Source organism: Sprattus sprattus, assembly GCF_963457725.1.
Source record: "Sprattus sprattus genome assembly, chromosome: 3".
In the NCBI taxonomy this organism is placed as follows: Eukaryota; Metazoa; Chordata; class Actinopteri; order Clupeiformes; family Clupeidae; genus Sprattus; species Sprattus sprattus.
In genome coordinates, this window is record NC_137922.1 from 49,402,546 (window position 1) to 49,421,913 (window position 19,368).

Consider the following 19,368-nt stretch of genomic DNA (forward strand, 5'->3'; position numbering starts at 1 on the left):
CCAAGGACGTCAGAGATAAGATTGTAGACCTGCACAAGGCTGGAATGGGCTACAAAACCAGCAAGCAGCTTAGTGAGAAGCAGACAACTATTGGTGCGAATATTCGTAAATGAAAGCAACACCAAACAAATGTTAATCGCTCTAGGTCTGGGGCTCCATGAAAGATATCCCCTCGTGCGGTATCAGTGATCATTCGAAAGGTGCAGAATAACCCCAGAACTACACAGGGGGAGCTTGTGAATGATCTCAAGGCAGCTGGGACCACAGTCACCAAGAAAACCATTGGCAACACACCACGCCGTAATTTTTATACTGCAATTTTTATACTAAGTACTGCAGCACTCGCAAGGTCCCCCTGCTCAAGGAAGTTTGCCATTGCACACTTGAATGATTCTAAGGAGGATTGGGAGACAATAGTGTCGCAAAGTTTGCGCATGCGGACTCACATCAGGCGGGTCCTCACATTTGGCAGCGACACATGCTGCTAGTTCTATGTGTCGCTGCCAAATGTGAGGACCCGCCTGATGTGAGTCCGCATGCGCAAACTTTGCGACACTATTGTAGTACAACGAGCCAGGTAATGCTGGTGGTGTAGGCTACAGCATGAAGTGGAATGACAAGCGCATTTGTTTACGTTTGAAATCCACCAAGGTTTATGATGTTAAGCTTCATGTTTATTGAATTATTAGTTAAGCAGTGCATTCATTAGCCTACTAGTAACAGTAATACAACATAGCCCCATATGTTGACACTGAGCCTTATGCTGTAAACCGGTGACAAAATTATAAAACACTACGTTAAATAAACCTACATTATGCGTTAAGAGAAGCCAGATACGTTGATATTAAACCATGTATGAGCATGCACGTCTTGGATAGTTTGCTCCTGAGCCTTCTGCCGTAAACCGTTTGTGTTTGCGCATGCGGACTCACATCAGGCAGCGGACTCACATTTGGCAGCGACACTATGTTTGTGCGAGGTAGCGTTTTGGGTGCTGTGGCTCATTTGAAGGTACGTCTGTATACGCTTCTCCTGTAGCCTCTCTTTCTATCTGTACCAACCTATTAATTGGGTCTCTGTTTGGTTAGTTTGGGAGCCAATGCAGACGTGGCCGTGACTCGTGGTCCGAAGGGACGTTTTTGATCAGCAGTGTCATACGGCACTAGTAGTGCACAGGTATGTGGAACCAGGCTGATGGTTTTGTTTACACATTAACACTATTGGGTACTTGCGGCGCCGTATGTTTTAACCAAAGGGATATGTGCAATGTATCATATGTTTGTTTATTTATTACGTCATAACGGGATATGTGCAATGTATCATGTGTTTATTTATTAAAAGCATAACGAAGTATGTGCAAATGTCTTATGGAAAGTTAACATTTTACTGTTGTTTGTTTGTTTGTTTTTAGACCAACGCAGCTTCACGGTGTGCTAGCTGCTGTTCTTTTGAGAGTGTTTATTGGTATGTGTGTGAGTGCTACTCTGAGTGACTTGACTTTGATTTTCCCTCTAGCCTGGGGACTGTTGTATGTCGTGGTAAACGTGTTGTGAGTCCCAGGTTAGAGGGGTTTTCTTTCTTTTATGTTGTCCAGTGTTTTCCCCATAGTCAGGCCCTGTATTTGTCAAGCCTTTACACACTGTAGGGAAGCCGGTCTCCGTAGTCTTTTCTTCACTGAATGAGTAGTGTTTCATTGTTGTGTAATCCTTAACTTAACTTAACTTAGCTGAGTGGTTCACCAAGACTGGAAGTTTGCAGTGTGTTGCCCTAAGGGTTGTGTGCACTTTATTCACGTGTGGTATCGAGACCGTAGCTTCCATTCCCTATTTAGCTTGACCTTTTACTGATGCCATTGACCAGCCTGTACAACCTCCTTCCTTGTATTAAATAAAGAATATACTTTTGTACTTTCCTAAAGCTTACCTGTGTCCGTACACTTATTGGGGCAGAGTTCCCCTTGCTCTGACACTTATCATATCCGTTAGCTCAAGGGGTGGTGTAGTCAGCTGTACTAGGGGGCGCTACATATATTTCCTTACAAAATAAAGAATAAATGCTTTTATTGCCTAGAGATGTCATTGACAGAAATGATCATTAGACCTCACGTATTGCATGTTAGAACTTTTGATGCACGTGAAACACATCCACCATACTGGGTTTGGGTTATTAAGTGTACAAACATGTCATCTTATATCAGTAAGTGCAGGCAAAATGCATAGTAGATAGTTGACACAAAGGACACTATTCTGTAAACTACCTCCACATTTTCCCTTGTGTGCCATCTCTCTTATCTGGTCCTCTTATAATATATGTTTAATAATGCCTTAATAATACCGTGTATCAGTTTACTTAGTATATACTTTTTGTTAAATTCAAACTTAATTGATAAACTTCATTTGGTTAATGGAAAATGTATTACCCTGACATTTATTAATAATGTGTAAAGCAAACACACCTCTCAGCCTGAGCCAATGATGAAGTGATTGTTGTGGTTTCCACCTGGGTATTCAAATCAAATTGCTTGCCCAGTAAATGCCCTCAGAGATTCTCCTCACAACACGTTCTACTGAGTGTTCTATGTACTATTGTAGAATGCTCTCTATGATCTACTGGTTGCTCTATGTTGTATTGTAGTGCTTGACCAGTAATTGCACAAAGTTGACTTCAGAGATGTGACTTATTTCAGACGACTGCAAAACAGGGCCACCACACCAGACTATTCAAATCAAAACTTAGCATACGCATTTTCCACTAGTCACTATAGCCTTGCTATGCTATGCAGTATGCAGTGTTTTAAATGCACCCAGTGCAACTTTATGTAAACATTCAATGAAAAATAAACATTCAATTTCTAGTCTTTTTTACACGTAGTAAGTTTCAATAACTCCATACCATTACATATCGACATTCAAGGAGCAAAGATGAGACGTCGTTGTGTGGTGAGAACTGATAGAAAATCGTAAACAACAACAATCGCCGGTGGGGAGAAGCCATTTTTCGATTGACTGGAAGCCTGCTTTATTTATTGTAGGTTACAAAAAATAAAGAAAATGGCGGCGATTGTTGTTGTTATCGATTTTCTATCAGTTCTCACCACACAACGACGTCTCATCTCTGAGATTCCTTTGAATGAAAAGTGCTTTAAAAATAAAATGAATTATTATTATTATTATTACTAGTGCAGTGCCCGTAGGAATTATGCATTCTGTAGTGTTAGCAGACGTAGGTGTAGGCTAGCTGTTGTTCAGTGCAGAACTGGGAGGATAACATGACGACGTGGCCTGACACAGTGTTTGTCTGTTGACAGGTACACACCCCCAAAGCGTTAATATGCGACTATACTCAAATGCGACCCCTTAGTAAATACCGTTTTATGTTTACGACCGCTATTTTGGGAAATGGGCAATTAGTTTGTTGTAAGAAGTTAATGTGTTTAATGATGTCCACACACACAGGGCCTGATTTACTAACAGGATTGCGCCCATTTCTCGCGTAAAATAGCGGTCGTAAACATAAAACGGTATTTACTAAGGGGGCGCATTTGAGTAGAGTCGCATATTAACGCTTTGAAGGTGTGTACCTGCAAACAGGTGGGATGGTTCCGAAACGTGGGTGGTAACGTAGGAGTGAAGCGCTATATAATGGGAGGAGTGCGCCTAATGATGTATTGCGTCGTATTTACTAAACTGCCTGGCGAGCGCACATCTCTGATTTGCAGGGTAATTCTCCGCCTCATAAAAGCACGTCTTAACCAGCACGTCTTAGTCCATTTATAGAATCTTATGTCTATTCATAACAACACTACCCTTTTGTCACTTTACTTAAAGCTGACAAAGTCCACTTATAGAATCATGTGGCAGTTTATCATATTCTATGTCTGTATAGCAGCCTAGTCACCATACTAATAAACCATTAATGAATATGCATTATATATCACAAAGGTGGTTACGATGTGCCGTGAAGACCTACGTACATAGTTATAATGAGTGCTACAATGACTTAAAGCTACTTTTTGAAGGCATTATGAATGTTCTTATAGGGCCTCATAAATGCAGGCTTCATAGGATTCATGATGACACACACAAACTTATGATCACATATTTATAATGCATCATTCTATCTTAGATTATAACCATTTATAATTAACTGACATAATGTATCAGAGCGGTGGTTTTGAGTCATTGTGGAGATGCTATACATAGTTATAAAGAGTGCTACAATGACTTATAGCTACTATTTAACGTCATCATTAATGTCCTTATAGGACCTTATAAAGGCAGGCTTCATAGAAAGTGATAGCCTACAGATAGACTGACAATCACATATTTATAATGCATTATTCCGTCTTTAATTATAACCATTAATAATGAACTGATATAATGTATCATAAAGGTGGTTATGAGTCATCATGAAGACATTATACGTAGTTATAGCGATTGCTACAATTACTTATATCTTCATTATAAGTCATTATTAAGGCCCTTATAATGCCCTTATAGGGCCTTATAACGCTGGGCTTCATAGAAAGTGTTACCGAAATTTGAGTTGACTTTGCCTAGCCACGCCTGAAAGGATTCTGGTGTGACCACCAAAATATGTTACTTTAACTGTATAACATAAGACAAATAGATAGGAGACCTAGCCTTATTGATTTGATGCTTGGTATTTCATCTGGCCACTGTGTCATTAGGGTATGTATTGAGTAAATCACTTCACTGAAAATAAGAAAAAAAGTGAGCCTTGTTTGTAGGGGCTTGCTAACCACACCAGACTATTCAAATCAAAACTGCGGCATTACTCAGCCAACATTTTCCACTTGTCACTGTAGCTCGGCTATGCTATACAGCATATGCAGCTATATACAGCTTTTTAAGGTTATCTGACTTACATTTAAGCGTGCACTTGAAGCTTTATTGACACAGTATGTACAGTCCAATCCATAACATGTACACATTAATACAATGTATGCATGGGAGTATAGAAAATGTATGCAATAACTGATTTGTTTTTGTATCGGGACGCACCTGAGTATTCAAATCAAATTGGTGTCTATAGAAACAGGTACACTCAACGCAATTTGCTCTGGCCTCAAACTCTGCCTGCATGACAGGAAACGCCACATACATTCAGAAGGAGTCAGTCTGGGAAAATGGGTGAGTAGAAGGTTCTGCTCTGGCAGATACACTTTTCTTAGAGAGAATATGAGAGAGAAAGAGAAAGAGAAGAGAGAGAACAGATGGAGAAAGGAGTAAAAGGCAAATGATTTTCCAGTGAAATATCAGGATGTTTCCCTCTTTAACTGTGAGCTCTTTGCTTGCACACTTGAGAATGGTCGTCTGTCCGTTTCAAGAAACCTCTTGAGTTGAGTCTCATCATAGCGGTTACTTTTGATTTCCCTCTCTGTTGCAAACATACAATATGCAAATGTTTATTTGTGGTTGCATGAATCATTTTTGTAATTGAGCTTCATGTCCTAGTGTCAGTTGGTGTAATCATGTTGACTACTGTATTCTGGTCTGCTCATGGATAAATAGTCTGTGTCCCCAAACTTCTCCAGCATCACCAACAGCGCAGGAGCTTGTCTGAGAGGCAGAGTCCCTTATCTAAATGTTCTCCTGCAGTTAAATGTGTTCTATCATTAAGCCTATTAGTTAAACAATATTTTCTGGTTTCATAATGACCACAGGATCTGTGTCCTCGAACACCACCAGCATCACCAACAGCACGGAGGATTATGACTACTACTGCACTGAGATGCCTGTGGGTCCTTGGATCTGGGGTGGCTTCAGTATCCCCTGTGCATGTGTGGGTGTGCCTGCCAGCGTGTGGCTTCTGTGGGTGCTTGTTCAGAGGCAGCGCAGCGGCTTGTTCAACGACGTCTTCATGCTCAACCTCACCGTCATGGACCTGATGTTCAATGTCTTCAGAATACCAGGTGTGCTCAATTACTTTGTATGGAAAGATTACTTGTACTCAACGATAGCTGATATTCTGTACTGTTTGAACATTGTTGGAAGACCTCTGTTCATGGCCTGTATCTGTGTGGACTGCTACGTGGCTGTGGTTCACCCCATCACATACATGAAGATGAAGCGTTCCAGATACAGGCTGGTAGCATGTGCAGTGGTCTGGAGTTTTACATCATTCTATGAGGTGATAGTTGTCAATATTAGACAGCTGTTCGCCTCTACCGTCATGGTGGTTCCGTTTCTCCTTGCTCTTCCAGCCATTGTCTTCTGTGATGTGGCCATCCTCCGTGCTCTGAGGAAGCCGGATCCTTCTGGAAGGAGCGACGTCCACCCACAGAAACAGAGAGCTCTGCAGACCATCACCAACAGCCTGATCATGAGTGTTGTGTGCTACCTTCCTCCACTGGTTGTGTATGCGTTCAAATATCTCATTCGTGTGAGTGCGGAAGAGAAATTGTGTGACATCCTCATACCTGTGCTGATCGCACCCATGATCTGTAGTGTCATCATGCCCCTGCTCTTCCTGGGGAACCTGGGGAAGCTGAAGGGTGTGAAGCAGTGGAGATGTGTCTCTTAGCCTTTAAGCCAGACAGCCCAATGTCCTTTATTAACCAGCTTCATGATCCACATGCTTGCTTTTAGTTTCACTGTATTTGATAACGCTAGCTCATTGTGTGTGTGTGTACTCTGTGTGTAAAATGTGTGTGCTTGAGTCTGGGGTATTTTGCATAATAAAAATATCCGTAGGAGTGAGCGGGTCAATTCTAGTAAGCTGGCTCTTATAATATAATGCAGTGTAATAGTGATGCATTACCCCCATGTTCTGTCCTTGAACAGAACAAGATCTGTTCCAATTTGTTCTGTGTGATCTGCATTGGATCATTTATGAAGGTTTTTCACTACAGTACTATACTGTCCCATTTAACTGGTGTTGAAACAGATCTGAGACGGATAAAATATTTGTATATATCAGATTGTACTTTTGTGAGACCTGTATGTGAACCACTGGCATTTCAAAATCCTTCAGTTTTGAAATAAAGATTGTACCTCTATTTTATGTCTACAATTTTGTTTACCTTTTTTAAAGAATGTCTCTATTTTTTTAATGGAATATTTGTATACACTAAACAAATTATAATTTGTTCCCTTATTGTTTCTGGTTTGTTATAGTATATACAACTTAGTATACTACTTAGGATGCAAAAGTCCAATGTAAATTACTTTGTAAATGACCTGGGAAATTGAGTGGTTGAGATTCCACCTGGACATTCAAATGTAATACACAGTTGACATTTTCCCCCTCACACCAGATTGAACCCTGGCAGGTTCACATTCGTCCAACGGCGTAACCACTCATTCTTTGGGGGGGTAGTGTCCAAATAAAAATAAAAATACCAATCTGTCCCCCTCAATATACAGCAGAAAATATGTTAAATATATGTTCTCCTTTGAAGAAACCTGTCAATGGATCGGTCTCTCGTTATGTCCTATTTATTTTTAATTTATTTCCGTTTGTTAAGAAAACACAAGTCTGTGACTCCCCCCTCCTAATTGTACACTTGGGTGAATTTGTTTAAATCCACCTCACGTCGTTCTGCATTGTCATGGTTACTGTACCTAACACTTTTTCGTCAGACAGTGGAGATCAAAGAACGTAAGTTTGTGGAGAGGAGGTAGAGTAATGGAGGAATTAAGGTTACTTAAAAAGTGGAGAAAACTGGACCAGCAGCCGAGCACACACGTTTTTTTTTTCCAGACAGTAAGTAAGTTGATACCGAGCTAAATTTGTAAGCAAATAAAACGCGTAGCCTCATAAAAGCAGGATATAACATGATAGATCATGAAGGTTAGTCGCTGTTCTTCTGATAAAATGCCCCCCACCAGCATTTAAGTTTGATTATGTTGCCAAATTTGCAAAATTTCTTTGCCAAGTTATTAAATTAGCTTAAGGTCATGTGCGGCAGACTTTGCATGTTGCCAGCCATGACCTCCACGGGAGAAATTAGGGCCCCAAATGACCGAAACACAGTCTGTTCACACACACCAGATGTGAAGAGTGCAAGCAAGAGTGTGTGAGGAACAATTTTAACACCAAGATGTGTGTGGACACATGGGGCAGATGACCGATGGTGCCCGTCTGCCCACTTCAAGGGCACCGTTTGGAGGGCCAGTTTGTTGTTTTTTTGAGGGGACATTTGTATGACGTGAAAGGTTATGTTGACTCACTCGTCAAAAGAGAGTTGAGAAGTGTGTATGCATGTGTGTGTATGTGTGTGTGTGTGTGTGTGTGTGTGTGTGTGTCTGTGTGTGTTTGTGTGTGGCCGTGTCAACTCATGCACATCTATGTGTAAGTTCTGTTTACAGCGGGCTGTTTGAAAGACCCAGTGTGCGCATATAGAGACACACACACAGACACACACACACACACAGACTCACTCTCTCACACACAGACACACACACACACACATACACACACACACATACCGGACAGATAGAGACACACACACAGACACACAGACACACAAAGACACACACTCACAAACACACACAGACACACACACACACACACACTCCTCTCATGCCTACTGTGGCTGCATGTTTGCCCACTGCCGTCTGTGTCTTTCTGGTCTTCCCGGTGCAGGAATGTTTGCTCTGACAGCTGAAGCAGGGCAGGAATTCCAGAATTCGGGAAAAAAGAAGAAGAAGAAAGAAGAAGAGTCGCAATCTGGACGTCTAAGCTGAAAGGGTGAGAGACAAAGGCATTGAGGGGGAAGACTAGAGGGATGGAGACAGAGGCCTTAGAGGAGAGGATGCCACATCAAAGCTACAGCTGCCATTGTTTTTGGGACAGGCCAGATATACCTGGTGTTAGAGGAAACAAAGCGTCTGCTGTTAGTGGAGAAGAAATCAAATAACATGGATGTGCCACATCAAAGATTCAGCTTTTTTGTTTCAGATTTTTTTTTTTCTAGATCTACCTGAAGGCAGTCTTAGTTTGCCAATACCAATAATGTGCATTTTGTGTATCTCTTTCCCTTTTTAATTGGATTTATTTTATTCATCTTTGATTCACAAATGGATTCAAATGAAAGCACATAAAACAAAAATGACCACTGTGTGGGAATATTGATGTTTACATATTTTCATTGTTCCTTCAGAATTGTGATATTATTGGTCTGAAAGTTTAAAGGTTGTTCACAACTCCATCTAAAAACAACGAGTTTTTTTAACGTTAATACATGCAGACAACAACATTTCTAAAATCCAGTACCTTTTTATAGATAATGTAATATTGCTCTTCAATTAAGATAATGAAGTTGTTTATGAAGCTGATTTTGTTTTCAAACAGACCTCCCAATGGCTAATTCATAATTCAGAAACACTTCAGACAGAAATATACAAATAAATATATATAATATATATATATATATAAATAAAAAAACCACCTTCTCACATGTTTTATTCATATGAAGAACGCAGCTTATTCACAGTCCAATAAATACACAACATATAAGCGCTTTGAACCGGGCTGCAGGTGATACTGTTCTGTGAGGACTTTCATTTAGAGAACACAGTCTCCACGCACTGAACTGGCAAATATTCTTGACACAAAGATCAATGACCTGGCTGACTGATGCCTAAAATACTGCCATCACCTACACACCACACCACACCACCACTCCACCGATGTGCAGCTACCAGCGACATGCTACCAAGTCAGATACATGGAGATTTTGGCAGTAGAGGACACAGTCAGTAAGAGCTTGCCTATTTGCCCACTGCAATCAGAGCTAGCCCTATCGTCCTCATTAAATATGAGCCCATTCATGAGTTTACAAAAGGAGGGTAAGAGAGAAAGACAGGGAAGAAGGGAGAAAGAGAGAGAAAAAGGGAGAAAGAGACAGAGGAAGGGAGAAAGGGAGAGAAGAAGGGAGAAAGGGAGAGAAGAAGGGAGAAAGGAAGGAAGACACGGTTTGTTGTGATGGTCACAGAGACACTTGTTGGAAATGGAGTTTTAATGTTGATGACCTCACTGGCAGGAAATTAAAACAACAACAGCACCAAAGCGTCTGCTATCACACATGATTCAGCTGTCGCCAGAGTGAAAGCAATCACATCACACCAGAAGTGGCCAGTGACTTCCTGAACAGGGAATTGTTTTTTTCTTCATTAATAGCTGTAATTGATTTAAACTGCGTTGTCCCGGTAACAAAAAGAGAAATCCACATCCATACAGACGGCTGCATCAATAAATAACTGCTGTCTCTGAAACATTCGTTGAGAGAAGCACAACCTCTTCTTCTTCTTCTTTCTTATTCTCATGGCGCTTGGAAGGCCAATGAGCTGGGAAGCAACGTGTACCTTGACTAAGAAACCAATCGACAATAAATACAGACGGCTCATTCAATAGCCTTCCTAAGAAACTAACATCAATACAACTGCTGTCTCTGTAATCTTCGTCGACTGAAGCACAGCCTCCCACACTTGACTTGAAACTTACAGCCTTGAGACGTGTGGATGGCAGGTAGGCATGACAGTGAAAGCTAATGCATAGAGTTGGCCCTAGAGTGAAAGCTCACGCATAGAGTTGAACCCTGGAGTGACAAATAACACATAAAGCTATTCCTTGAGTGGAAGCTCACTCATAGAGTTGGCCCTAGAGTTAAAACTAACACATAGAGCTGTTACTAGAGTTAAAGCCAACACATAGAGCTGCTACTAGAGTTAAAGCCAACACATAGAGCTGCTACTAGAGTTAAAGCCAACACATAGAGCTGTTCATAGAGTTAAAGCCAACACATAGAGCTGTTCCTAGAGTTAAAGCCAACACATAGAGCTGCTACTAGAGTTAAAACTAACACATAGAGCTGTTACTAGAGTTAAAGCCAACACATAGAGCTGCTACTAGAGTTAAAGCCAACACATAGAGCTGCTACTAGAGTTAAAGCCAACACATAGAGCTGCTACTAGAGTTAAAGCCAACACATAGAGCTGTTCATAGAGTTAAAGCCAACACATAGAGCTGTTCATAGAGTTAAAGCCAACACATAGAGCTGCTACTAGAGTTAAAGCCAACACATAGAGCTGTTCATAGAATTAAAGCCAACACATAGAGCTGTTACTAGAGTTAAAGCCCAACACATAGAGCTGCTACTAGAGTTAAAGCCAACACATAGAGCTGTTCATAGAATTAAAGCCAACACATAGAGCTGTTCATAGAATTAAAGCCAACACATAGAGCTGTTACTAGAGTTAAAGCCCAACACATAGAGCTGCTACTAGAGTTAAAGCCAACACATAGAGCTGCTATTAGAGTTAAAGCCAACACATAGAGCTGTTCATAGAGTTAAAGCCAACACATAGAGCTGTTCATAGAGTTAAAGCCAACACATAGAGCTGCTACTAGAGTTAAAGCCAACACATAGAGCTGTTCATAGAATTAAAGCCAATACATAGAGCTGTTACTAGAGTTAAAGCCCAACACATAGAGCTGCTACTAGAGTTAAAGCCAACACATAGAGCTGTTCATAGAATTAAAGCCAACACATAGAGCTGCTACTAGAGTTAAAGCCAACACATAGAGCTGCTACTAGAGTTAAAGCCAACACATAGAGCTGTTCATAGAGTTAAAGCCAACACATAGAGCTGTTCATAGAGTTAAAGCGAACACATAGAGCTGTTCATAGAGTTAAAGCCAACACATAGAGCTGTTCATAGAATTAAAGCCAACACATAGAGCTGTTCATAGAGTTAAAGCCAACACATAGAGCTGCTACTAGAGTTAAAGCCAACACATAGAGCTGTTCATAGAGTTAAAGCCCAACACATAGAGCTGCTCCTAGAGTGAAAGCTAAAGCAAAGAGCTGTTCATATAGTTAAAGCCAACACATAGAGCTGTTCATAGAATTAAAGCCAACACATACAGCTGTTCCTAGAGTTAAAGCCAACACATAGAGCTGTTCATAGAGTTAAAGCCAACACATAGAGCTGTTCATAGAGTTAAAGCCAACACATAGAGCTGTTCATAGAGTTAAAGCCAACACATAGAGCTGTTCCTAGAGTGAAAGCTAAAGCAAAGAGCTGTTCATAGAGTTAAAGCCAACACATAGAGCTGCTACTAGAGTTAAAGCCAACACATAGAGCTGTTCATAGAGTGAAAGCCAACACATAGAGCTGTTCATAGAGTTAAAGCCAACACATAGAGCTGTTCATAGAGTTAAAGCCAACACATAGAGCTGTTCATAGAGTTAAAGCCAACACATAGAGCTGCTACTAGAGTTAAAGCCAACACATAGAGCTGTTCATAGAGTTAAAGCCAACACATAGAGCTGTTCATAGAGTTAAAGCCAACACATAGAGCTGTTCATAGAGTTAAAGCCAACACATAGAGCTGTTCATAGAGTTAAAGCCAACACATAGAGCTGTTCCTAGAGTGAAAGCTCACGCATAGAGTTGGTCCTAGAGTGAAAGCGAACACATAGTGCTGTTCCTGAAAGCTAACGCATCACACCAGAGGTGGCTACTGAAACCCAGTTAATTGTTTACTCCATCAATAGCCTAAATGGCCGGTGGGCTAGGTTCCTCGAGGTTAAAACCCATGGACGCTAGTGTTGATTGCTAGCAATGTCCCCCAAGACGTCAGAAAGAGAGGTTCACACACTCAAAACCAACTCTGCTGGACTGTGTCACACCCCATGACCACAAGGAACTCTGAATACTGGGGCTTCAGTGACGATGGGGTGGCTTCATGGAGGACGGGCTGAAACTGTAGAGCTTTAAAAGCCCTCTAAGTCCAGTAAAGAGTTGCAGTGGGTTTGTTTTTAACTGTTTTGTAGTTGTCTCCTATGCTCAGCACCTTACCTTCAAGGGAAGAGACTGAAGCAGCATGATAGAGATCTGCATTGTTGTTTTTGTTGAGGGGGCCTTTTAAAGGTTGCCATGGTTTACCCGGCTCCATCTGTGTTGATGTTCGTGTGATGGAGCTTCTAAGAGTCTTCATTTAAAATGAAAGTGTTATCCGTGCCCGGGTGCTTTGGGGTGCAAGGCCACCACACACCTTAGGTCAGGAGGGTGGGACAGTCAGTGTTTCCATGACTACGCGCTTTTCAGGCATCTGTCTGTCAGTGAGTCAAAGAGTCACAGGATGGTCTCCAGCTCTTTGACCGAGACTGAGCTGAACTGGTCCTCCTCAGGCGGCAGGAGGGGTTCAGGGTCAACCTGGGCCTCCCCCTCAGCCTCTCGTGACCTTTGACCTTCCACTATACCAGCACTAGGGGGAGCCAGGATGCCCACCCGGACTGCCCGCCTTAGCACAAGCTCCTGCTGGGTTACCGTGGGAGCGGGCATCTCTGTGTCGGTGGGCACGTAACCGGGTAGGTTGGTAAGGGTGTGGTGGAGGGAGGGAAGGCGGGGCTGACCTTTGACCCCCATGCCAGCCCCACCCAACAGCGGAAGGCCTTTGGTCCCGCCCACACTGAGGCACACACTCTGGGTGGTGGTGTGTGACATCATGCCGCCATAGTAACAGCTCCCGCCCCCTCCGCTGCTGGTCACGCGAGCTTTCTGCTTCAGGTCCAACGCCAGGCTCCGCCTTAGCCATGCCTTCTTTACCTCTGCCTGCACCTGTGTATACACACATACATACACACACACACACACACACATACACGCACACGCATGCACTCATACATACACACAAACACACACACACACATACACACACACACACACACACACACACACACACACACATACACGCACACACATGCACTCATACATACACACATACACACACACATATACACACACATACACACACACACACACACGCACACATACACACACACACACACACACACAAACAAACTAATTCAGATTTATGCAGAGATACACACACAAATAAAGGCAGGAAAAGGTAAAGTTTCATATAGTGTTCAGAAAGAAAAGTATCTCCATACAGAGATGCCGAGAAACAAGCAGGAAGAGGGTGTCAGACTGTACCTCGCCATTGCAGAAACAGTAGATGAACGCCACAAAGAAGCCCTAAGAGAAAATCATTCACGATTAGCAAAACATGGAAGATGTTTAATTAGGTTGATATGACCCCCTCCACACAGTCCACTCAACTCAGAATCCTTGAAACATTCCACTTATAACCCGTGAAAAGTGCCACGTAAAAAGCTTGTGGTATATTGACACAAACCTCCTAAGAACTTAATTTCAATCCCCTTGTTTGTGTAGACATAGATGGCAGCTAACTCCAGAATGAATACTGAACTCAGAGTCCTTAGAGTCAACTTTCTACGGTGACTGGAGAAGAATCAGACTTTGACATATCTGACCATTAACGTTTCTGAAAAGGGCAAGGTAAAGGAGGGACTCCCCCCCCATTCACTAACATTACATCACAGTATGACACAGTAGCACCATGCTCCACCAGCTGCTCGTACAGTGGAGCTGCAGGGTAGCGTCCCACCTGTGAGGAGTTGAAGAACATCTCGTAGTGCATCTGCACCTGCCACAAGACCCCCGTCACCTCCGTGTAGGGCAGCGCAATGAACACCATATAATGCACCCCGAACAGGGGCATCAACACCAGGGTCGACTTCAGCAACTTCCTGTGGAGCACAGGCATGTAATATGACAGCGGTGTTATAACTGCTACTTCCTGCAGGACAGAGACATACATTATGACAGCCATTTTATGATCAATCAATTAATCAATCACCTCAACAGTTTCCTGAACTATTATGAAGCTGTGCTTTCATTGGCCTTATATAAGTCAATCAATAAATCAATCAATGACTTCATCAGCTTTCTATGGGATGGCAAATAAAACATTACATTAATTTACCAAGAAACCATGTTCTGATTGGCATCCTGACGTGTGTGTATAAGTACTCGTGAGGCTAAAGATTGTATGGTACTCATGAGGCTAAAGATTGTATGGTACTCCTCAGGCTAAATATTCTATGGTACTCATGAGGCTGAAGATTCTAGAGTACTCATGAGGCTAAAGATTCTAGAGTACTCATGAGGCTAAGGATTCTATGGTACTCATGAGGCTAAAGATTGGTACTCATGAGGCTAAAGATTCTATGGTACTCATGAGGCTAAAGATTTAATGGTACTCATCAGGCTAAAGATTCTATGGTACTCATGAGGCTGAAGATTCTAGAGTACTCATGAGGCTAAAGATTCTAGAGTACTCATGAGGCTAAGGATTCTATGGTACTCATGAGGCTAAAGATTCTAGAGTACTCATGAGGCTAAGGATTCTATGGTACTCATGAGGCTAAAGATTGGTACTCATGAGGCTAAAGATTCTAGAGTACACATGAGGCTAAGGATTCTAGAGAAGCATAGTTCCTGACTTGTACTGCTGCCGGGGGTCCAGTTTGCCTGTGTTTGTCTCCCATAGCTTAGAGGCCAGGACCCTGATTATGTTGAGGAACAGGAAAAAGTTCACCTGAGAGAGAGGGCAGGGTAGATAGAAAGAGGGAGAAATGGAGAGAGAGAGGGATGGAGGGAGAGAGATTTGCAATTCAAATTGCAATTCATACTTTAATCTCTCTTCGGTTCGGTTTATAATGTGCGAATGTGAGTGAGTGAGTGTGTGTGTGTGTCTGTGTGTGTGTGTCTGTGTGTGTGTGTGAACAGAGAAAACCACAGACAGAATACTAATACTCTGACTAAAAGCTGACTAAAACATTCGAATTAGTGTTTTGTGACAGTAATGTCAAAAGTGAACTTACAACGATGGCGGCCAGAATGGGAACCTGATAGATCCACTTGAGGTTGCGAGCACTGATATCCCAGCACCTGTTCATGGCAAGCGCGCACACACACACACACACACACACACACACACACACACGCACACACACAAACACACATTGCACATGAAAGCCTGGTGTATGTCCCTGTGAGTGTGTGTGTGTGTGTGTGGTAGCGTGTATGCACATGTGTGTGTGTGTGTGTCTGTGTATTACTCACTGGGTGTCCGCTAAAGATGCTCGAGCACTGACCCATATGGACACAAAGACTGCAGGAACACCTGAACAAAGATGAGAAAACAACCATGAAAAAACACAACAGGACAGCACACACCTTGGAGCCATGGAGCCGACCCGAACCCTATTGGGCCCAGGCCTCTCCCCGGTCCAGTCAAGAGCCTCAGCCACCATCTGGCACATTCTCTGTGAACAATAACAAATCATCAACACCGCTCACTTTGTCAACAATCCACTTGCATTATTATTCTTTCTTCCTCTCTAAACACATCCAAAAACAGCCCGTAGCAGAACAACCACACATATCCTCCCAATGCGTTACCTCACAATAAACCCGATGAACCCGATCTAAAACACAGCGTAGCAGAACAACCACAGCATAACAACCACACACACATATTATCCTAATGCTTTCCCTCACTATGAACCCGATGAAACCGATGAGCTGTGACGCGGGTGGAGTCAGGGCAGCTGCACACAATAGCACAGAGCTGAATGACACCCGTTCCACCTCCATCAGGGACGAGTGTCTGAGGCGTTTAATTAAAGCGCGTCAGGATGGCGGAACAGGCCCAGAGTGTCTGATTAAAAGATGCTATCGCATCCCAGTATGAAACTCAGACCACAGGGACAGTGAAAGCAAGGGGATTGTCATTAGGCTTAATAACACAGATCATGGGTGCGCGTGTGTGTGTATGTATGTCTGTGTGTGTTTGTGTTTGTGTTTGTGTTTGTGTTTGTGTTTGTGTTTGTGTTTGTGTTTGTGTTTGTGTTTGTGTTTGTGTGTGTGCGTGTGCGCGCGCACGTGTGTGTGTGTGTGTGTACGTATGAGTGTGTGTGTTTGTGTTTGTGTTTGTGTGTGTGCGTGTGCGCGCGCACGTATGTGTGTGTGTGTGCGTATGAGTGTGTGTGTGTGTGTGTTTCACTCACCCCAGCTGATAATTGTGAAAGCCCATAGGAAACACAGATCATGGGTGCGCGTGTGCGTGTGTATGTATGTGTGTGTGTGTTTGTGTTTATGTGTGTGCGTGTGGGCGCGCGCGTGTGTGTGTGTGTGTATGAGTGTGTGTGTGTGTGTTTCACTCACCCCAGCCGATGATTGTGAGAGCCCATAGGTAACTCTTGTCGGAGAGGAAGGCCATGAAGATTAGGCTGTGCAGGTAGAGGCCCTCCACCAGGATCCAGTAGTGATTGGTGGCCAGGAAATACAGGAATAAAGTCACTGCCACCTTACAGCCAACCTGTGAGAGCATATCAACACTGTCAGTGTGTGAGTGAGTGTGTGTGTAAGTGTTTGTGTGTGTGTAAGTGTGTGTGGTTGTTCTGCTAAGGTCTGTTTTTGTGTGTGTGTGTGTGTGTGTGGTTGTTCTGCTATGGTCTGTTTGTGTGTGTGTGTCTGTGTGTGTGTGTGTGTGTGTGTAAGTGTTTGTGTGTGTGTGTGTAAGTGTGTGTGGTTGTTTGTGCTACGGTCTGTTTTTGTGTGTGTGTGTGTGTGTGTGTGTGTGTGTGTGTTTGTGTGTGTTTGTGTGTGTGTGTGGCAGAGATCCAGTACAGGCTGCCACCTTACAGCTCAACACAACAGATTGGGGAGTAAGACACCAGCAGGGTGTGTGTGTGTGTGTGTGTGTGTATGTGTGTGTGTGTGTGTGTGTGTGTGTGTGTGTGTGTGTGTGTGTGTGTGTGTGTGTGTGTGTGTGTGTTTGTGTGTGAGTGTGTGTGTGTGTGTGTGAGAGAAAGATAGAGAGAGAGAAAAGGGTGAATTTGTGTGTGTGTGTGTGTGTGTTTGTGTGTGTGTATACCATGTGTGTGTGGGGGTATGTGTATACCATGTGTGTGTGTGTGTGTGTGTGTGTGTGTGTGTGTGTTTGAGTGTGTGTGTGTGTGTGTGTGTGTGTGTGTGTGTGTGTGTGTGTGTGTACCATGTGTGGCCTAAGTCCCACTACATCCTCCTCAGGCTTGGCCTCGTCTGACACGGTGTAGAGCACTGCGTCCTTCACAAAGATGCTGACCGCCCGACACACGAAGGAAGTGAAAAGGTGGATGTGGATGTAGTTCCGTGTGCAGTGAAGGCGTCTTCACGCGGGCCAAAGAAAGAAAAGAGAAATTAAGGTAACCAATAGGGGAGAGAGAAGAACATTTGGAGCTGGAGGTGGATGTAGTACCGTGTGCAGTGATGGTGTCGTCTACGCACGGGCGAAAGAAAGAGAAGAGAAAACGAATGTAACCAATAGGGGAGAGAGAAGAACATTTGGAGCTGGAGGTGGATGCCGTTGACGCACGGGCGAGAGAAAGAGAAGAGAAAATGAAGTTAACACGTCTGACCAATACAGGAAGACGGAGAGTCTTACAGTGCCTTGAGGAGAGACATCAGAAGAAAGAGTGATAGAGAAAAGCATTTAAAAAAAGAGAAATTGATACATTTTCTTGAGAAAAAGAGAAGGAGGAGGGGCACAAATATACAGACAGACAGACAGACAACTATACAGACAGACAGTAAAACTATACAGACAGACAGAGAGACAACTAGACAGACAGACAACTAGACAGACAGACAACTATACAGACAAACAACTATACAGACAGACAGACATCTACACAGAAAGGCAAACAACTACACAAACAGACAGACATCTTTACAGACAGACAGACATGTGCAGATAACTACACAGACAGACAGAACAGACAGACAATTATACAGGAAGACGGACAATTACACAGACAGACAGACAACTATACAGACAGACCAACAGATAACTACTCAGACAGACAGAGATCTATACATAAATACAGACAGTATAGGAAACGCCAGTTCATAAATGAATTTGGTATTTTTGATGTTTCCAGTTTTACCCAGAGGAAACAACAGGCACAACAACAACAACCACATCCGTGTAGCAGTCTATACAGACACAGGCCATAAGCAGAGGAACCACAGCCGTGTAGCAGTCCAGACAGGCCATAAGTAGGAGCCGTCCGCCCAGTCCAAACTGTAGATAGTGTAACAAATACCTATTTCATTTCATGTAATTTCGCAAGACAAAGTTATTTATTAAATGTAGTACAGATGGGACACTCTGCACTCTCTATTGCTGTGTGCGCTCTAAGCAGCGGCCCTGATGGTAGCCAGCCATCTTCTCTGATGTTTCCTCTTCATGGGCTCTCTGTTCCTCCATGTTTGCTTTTGACTGTGAGTCTGACTATATCTCTGGACTGTAAAATGACACATACTTAGAACCATACACTTTCCTGTGTGTGTAGTTTTCTTGTTGGATGTATTTCTTCATGATGTCTCTTTGTATGATCCTCTTTATCAGTGTTGTTTGGTCTTTTAGTTCAGGTTAATGTGTTTGTGTGCGTATAAGTGTGTGTTTGTGAGTGTGTGTGTG

At 42.9% G+C, this 19,368-nt stretch overlaps 1 protein-coding gene across 1 annotated transcript in view; it reads right to left on the bottom strand.

The window, feature by feature from the left end:
• Positions 1-13,106: 13,106 nt before the first annotated feature.
• pth3r (parathyroid hormone 3 receptor) overlaps positions 13,107-19,368 on the bottom strand; it is a gene marked incomplete at both ends in the record, with an annotated part of 25,293 nt that continues 19,031 nt past the window's right edge. Inside the window, 8 exons of the mRNA XM_080835553.1 lie at positions 13,107-13,592; positions 13,971-14,012; positions 14,446-14,587; positions 15,344-15,438; positions 15,725-15,791; positions 15,966-16,026; positions 17,070-17,223; positions 17,902-18,055. Coding sequence (XP_080691679.1) covers positions 13,107-13,592; positions 13,971-14,012; positions 14,446-14,587; positions 15,344-15,438; positions 15,725-15,791; positions 15,966-16,026; positions 17,070-17,223; positions 17,902-18,055 — 1,201 coding nt within the window. The remainder of the gene's footprint in view (positions 13,593-13,970; positions 14,013-14,445; positions 14,588-15,343; positions 15,439-15,724; positions 15,792-15,965; positions 16,027-17,069; positions 17,224-17,901; positions 18,056-19,368) is intronic.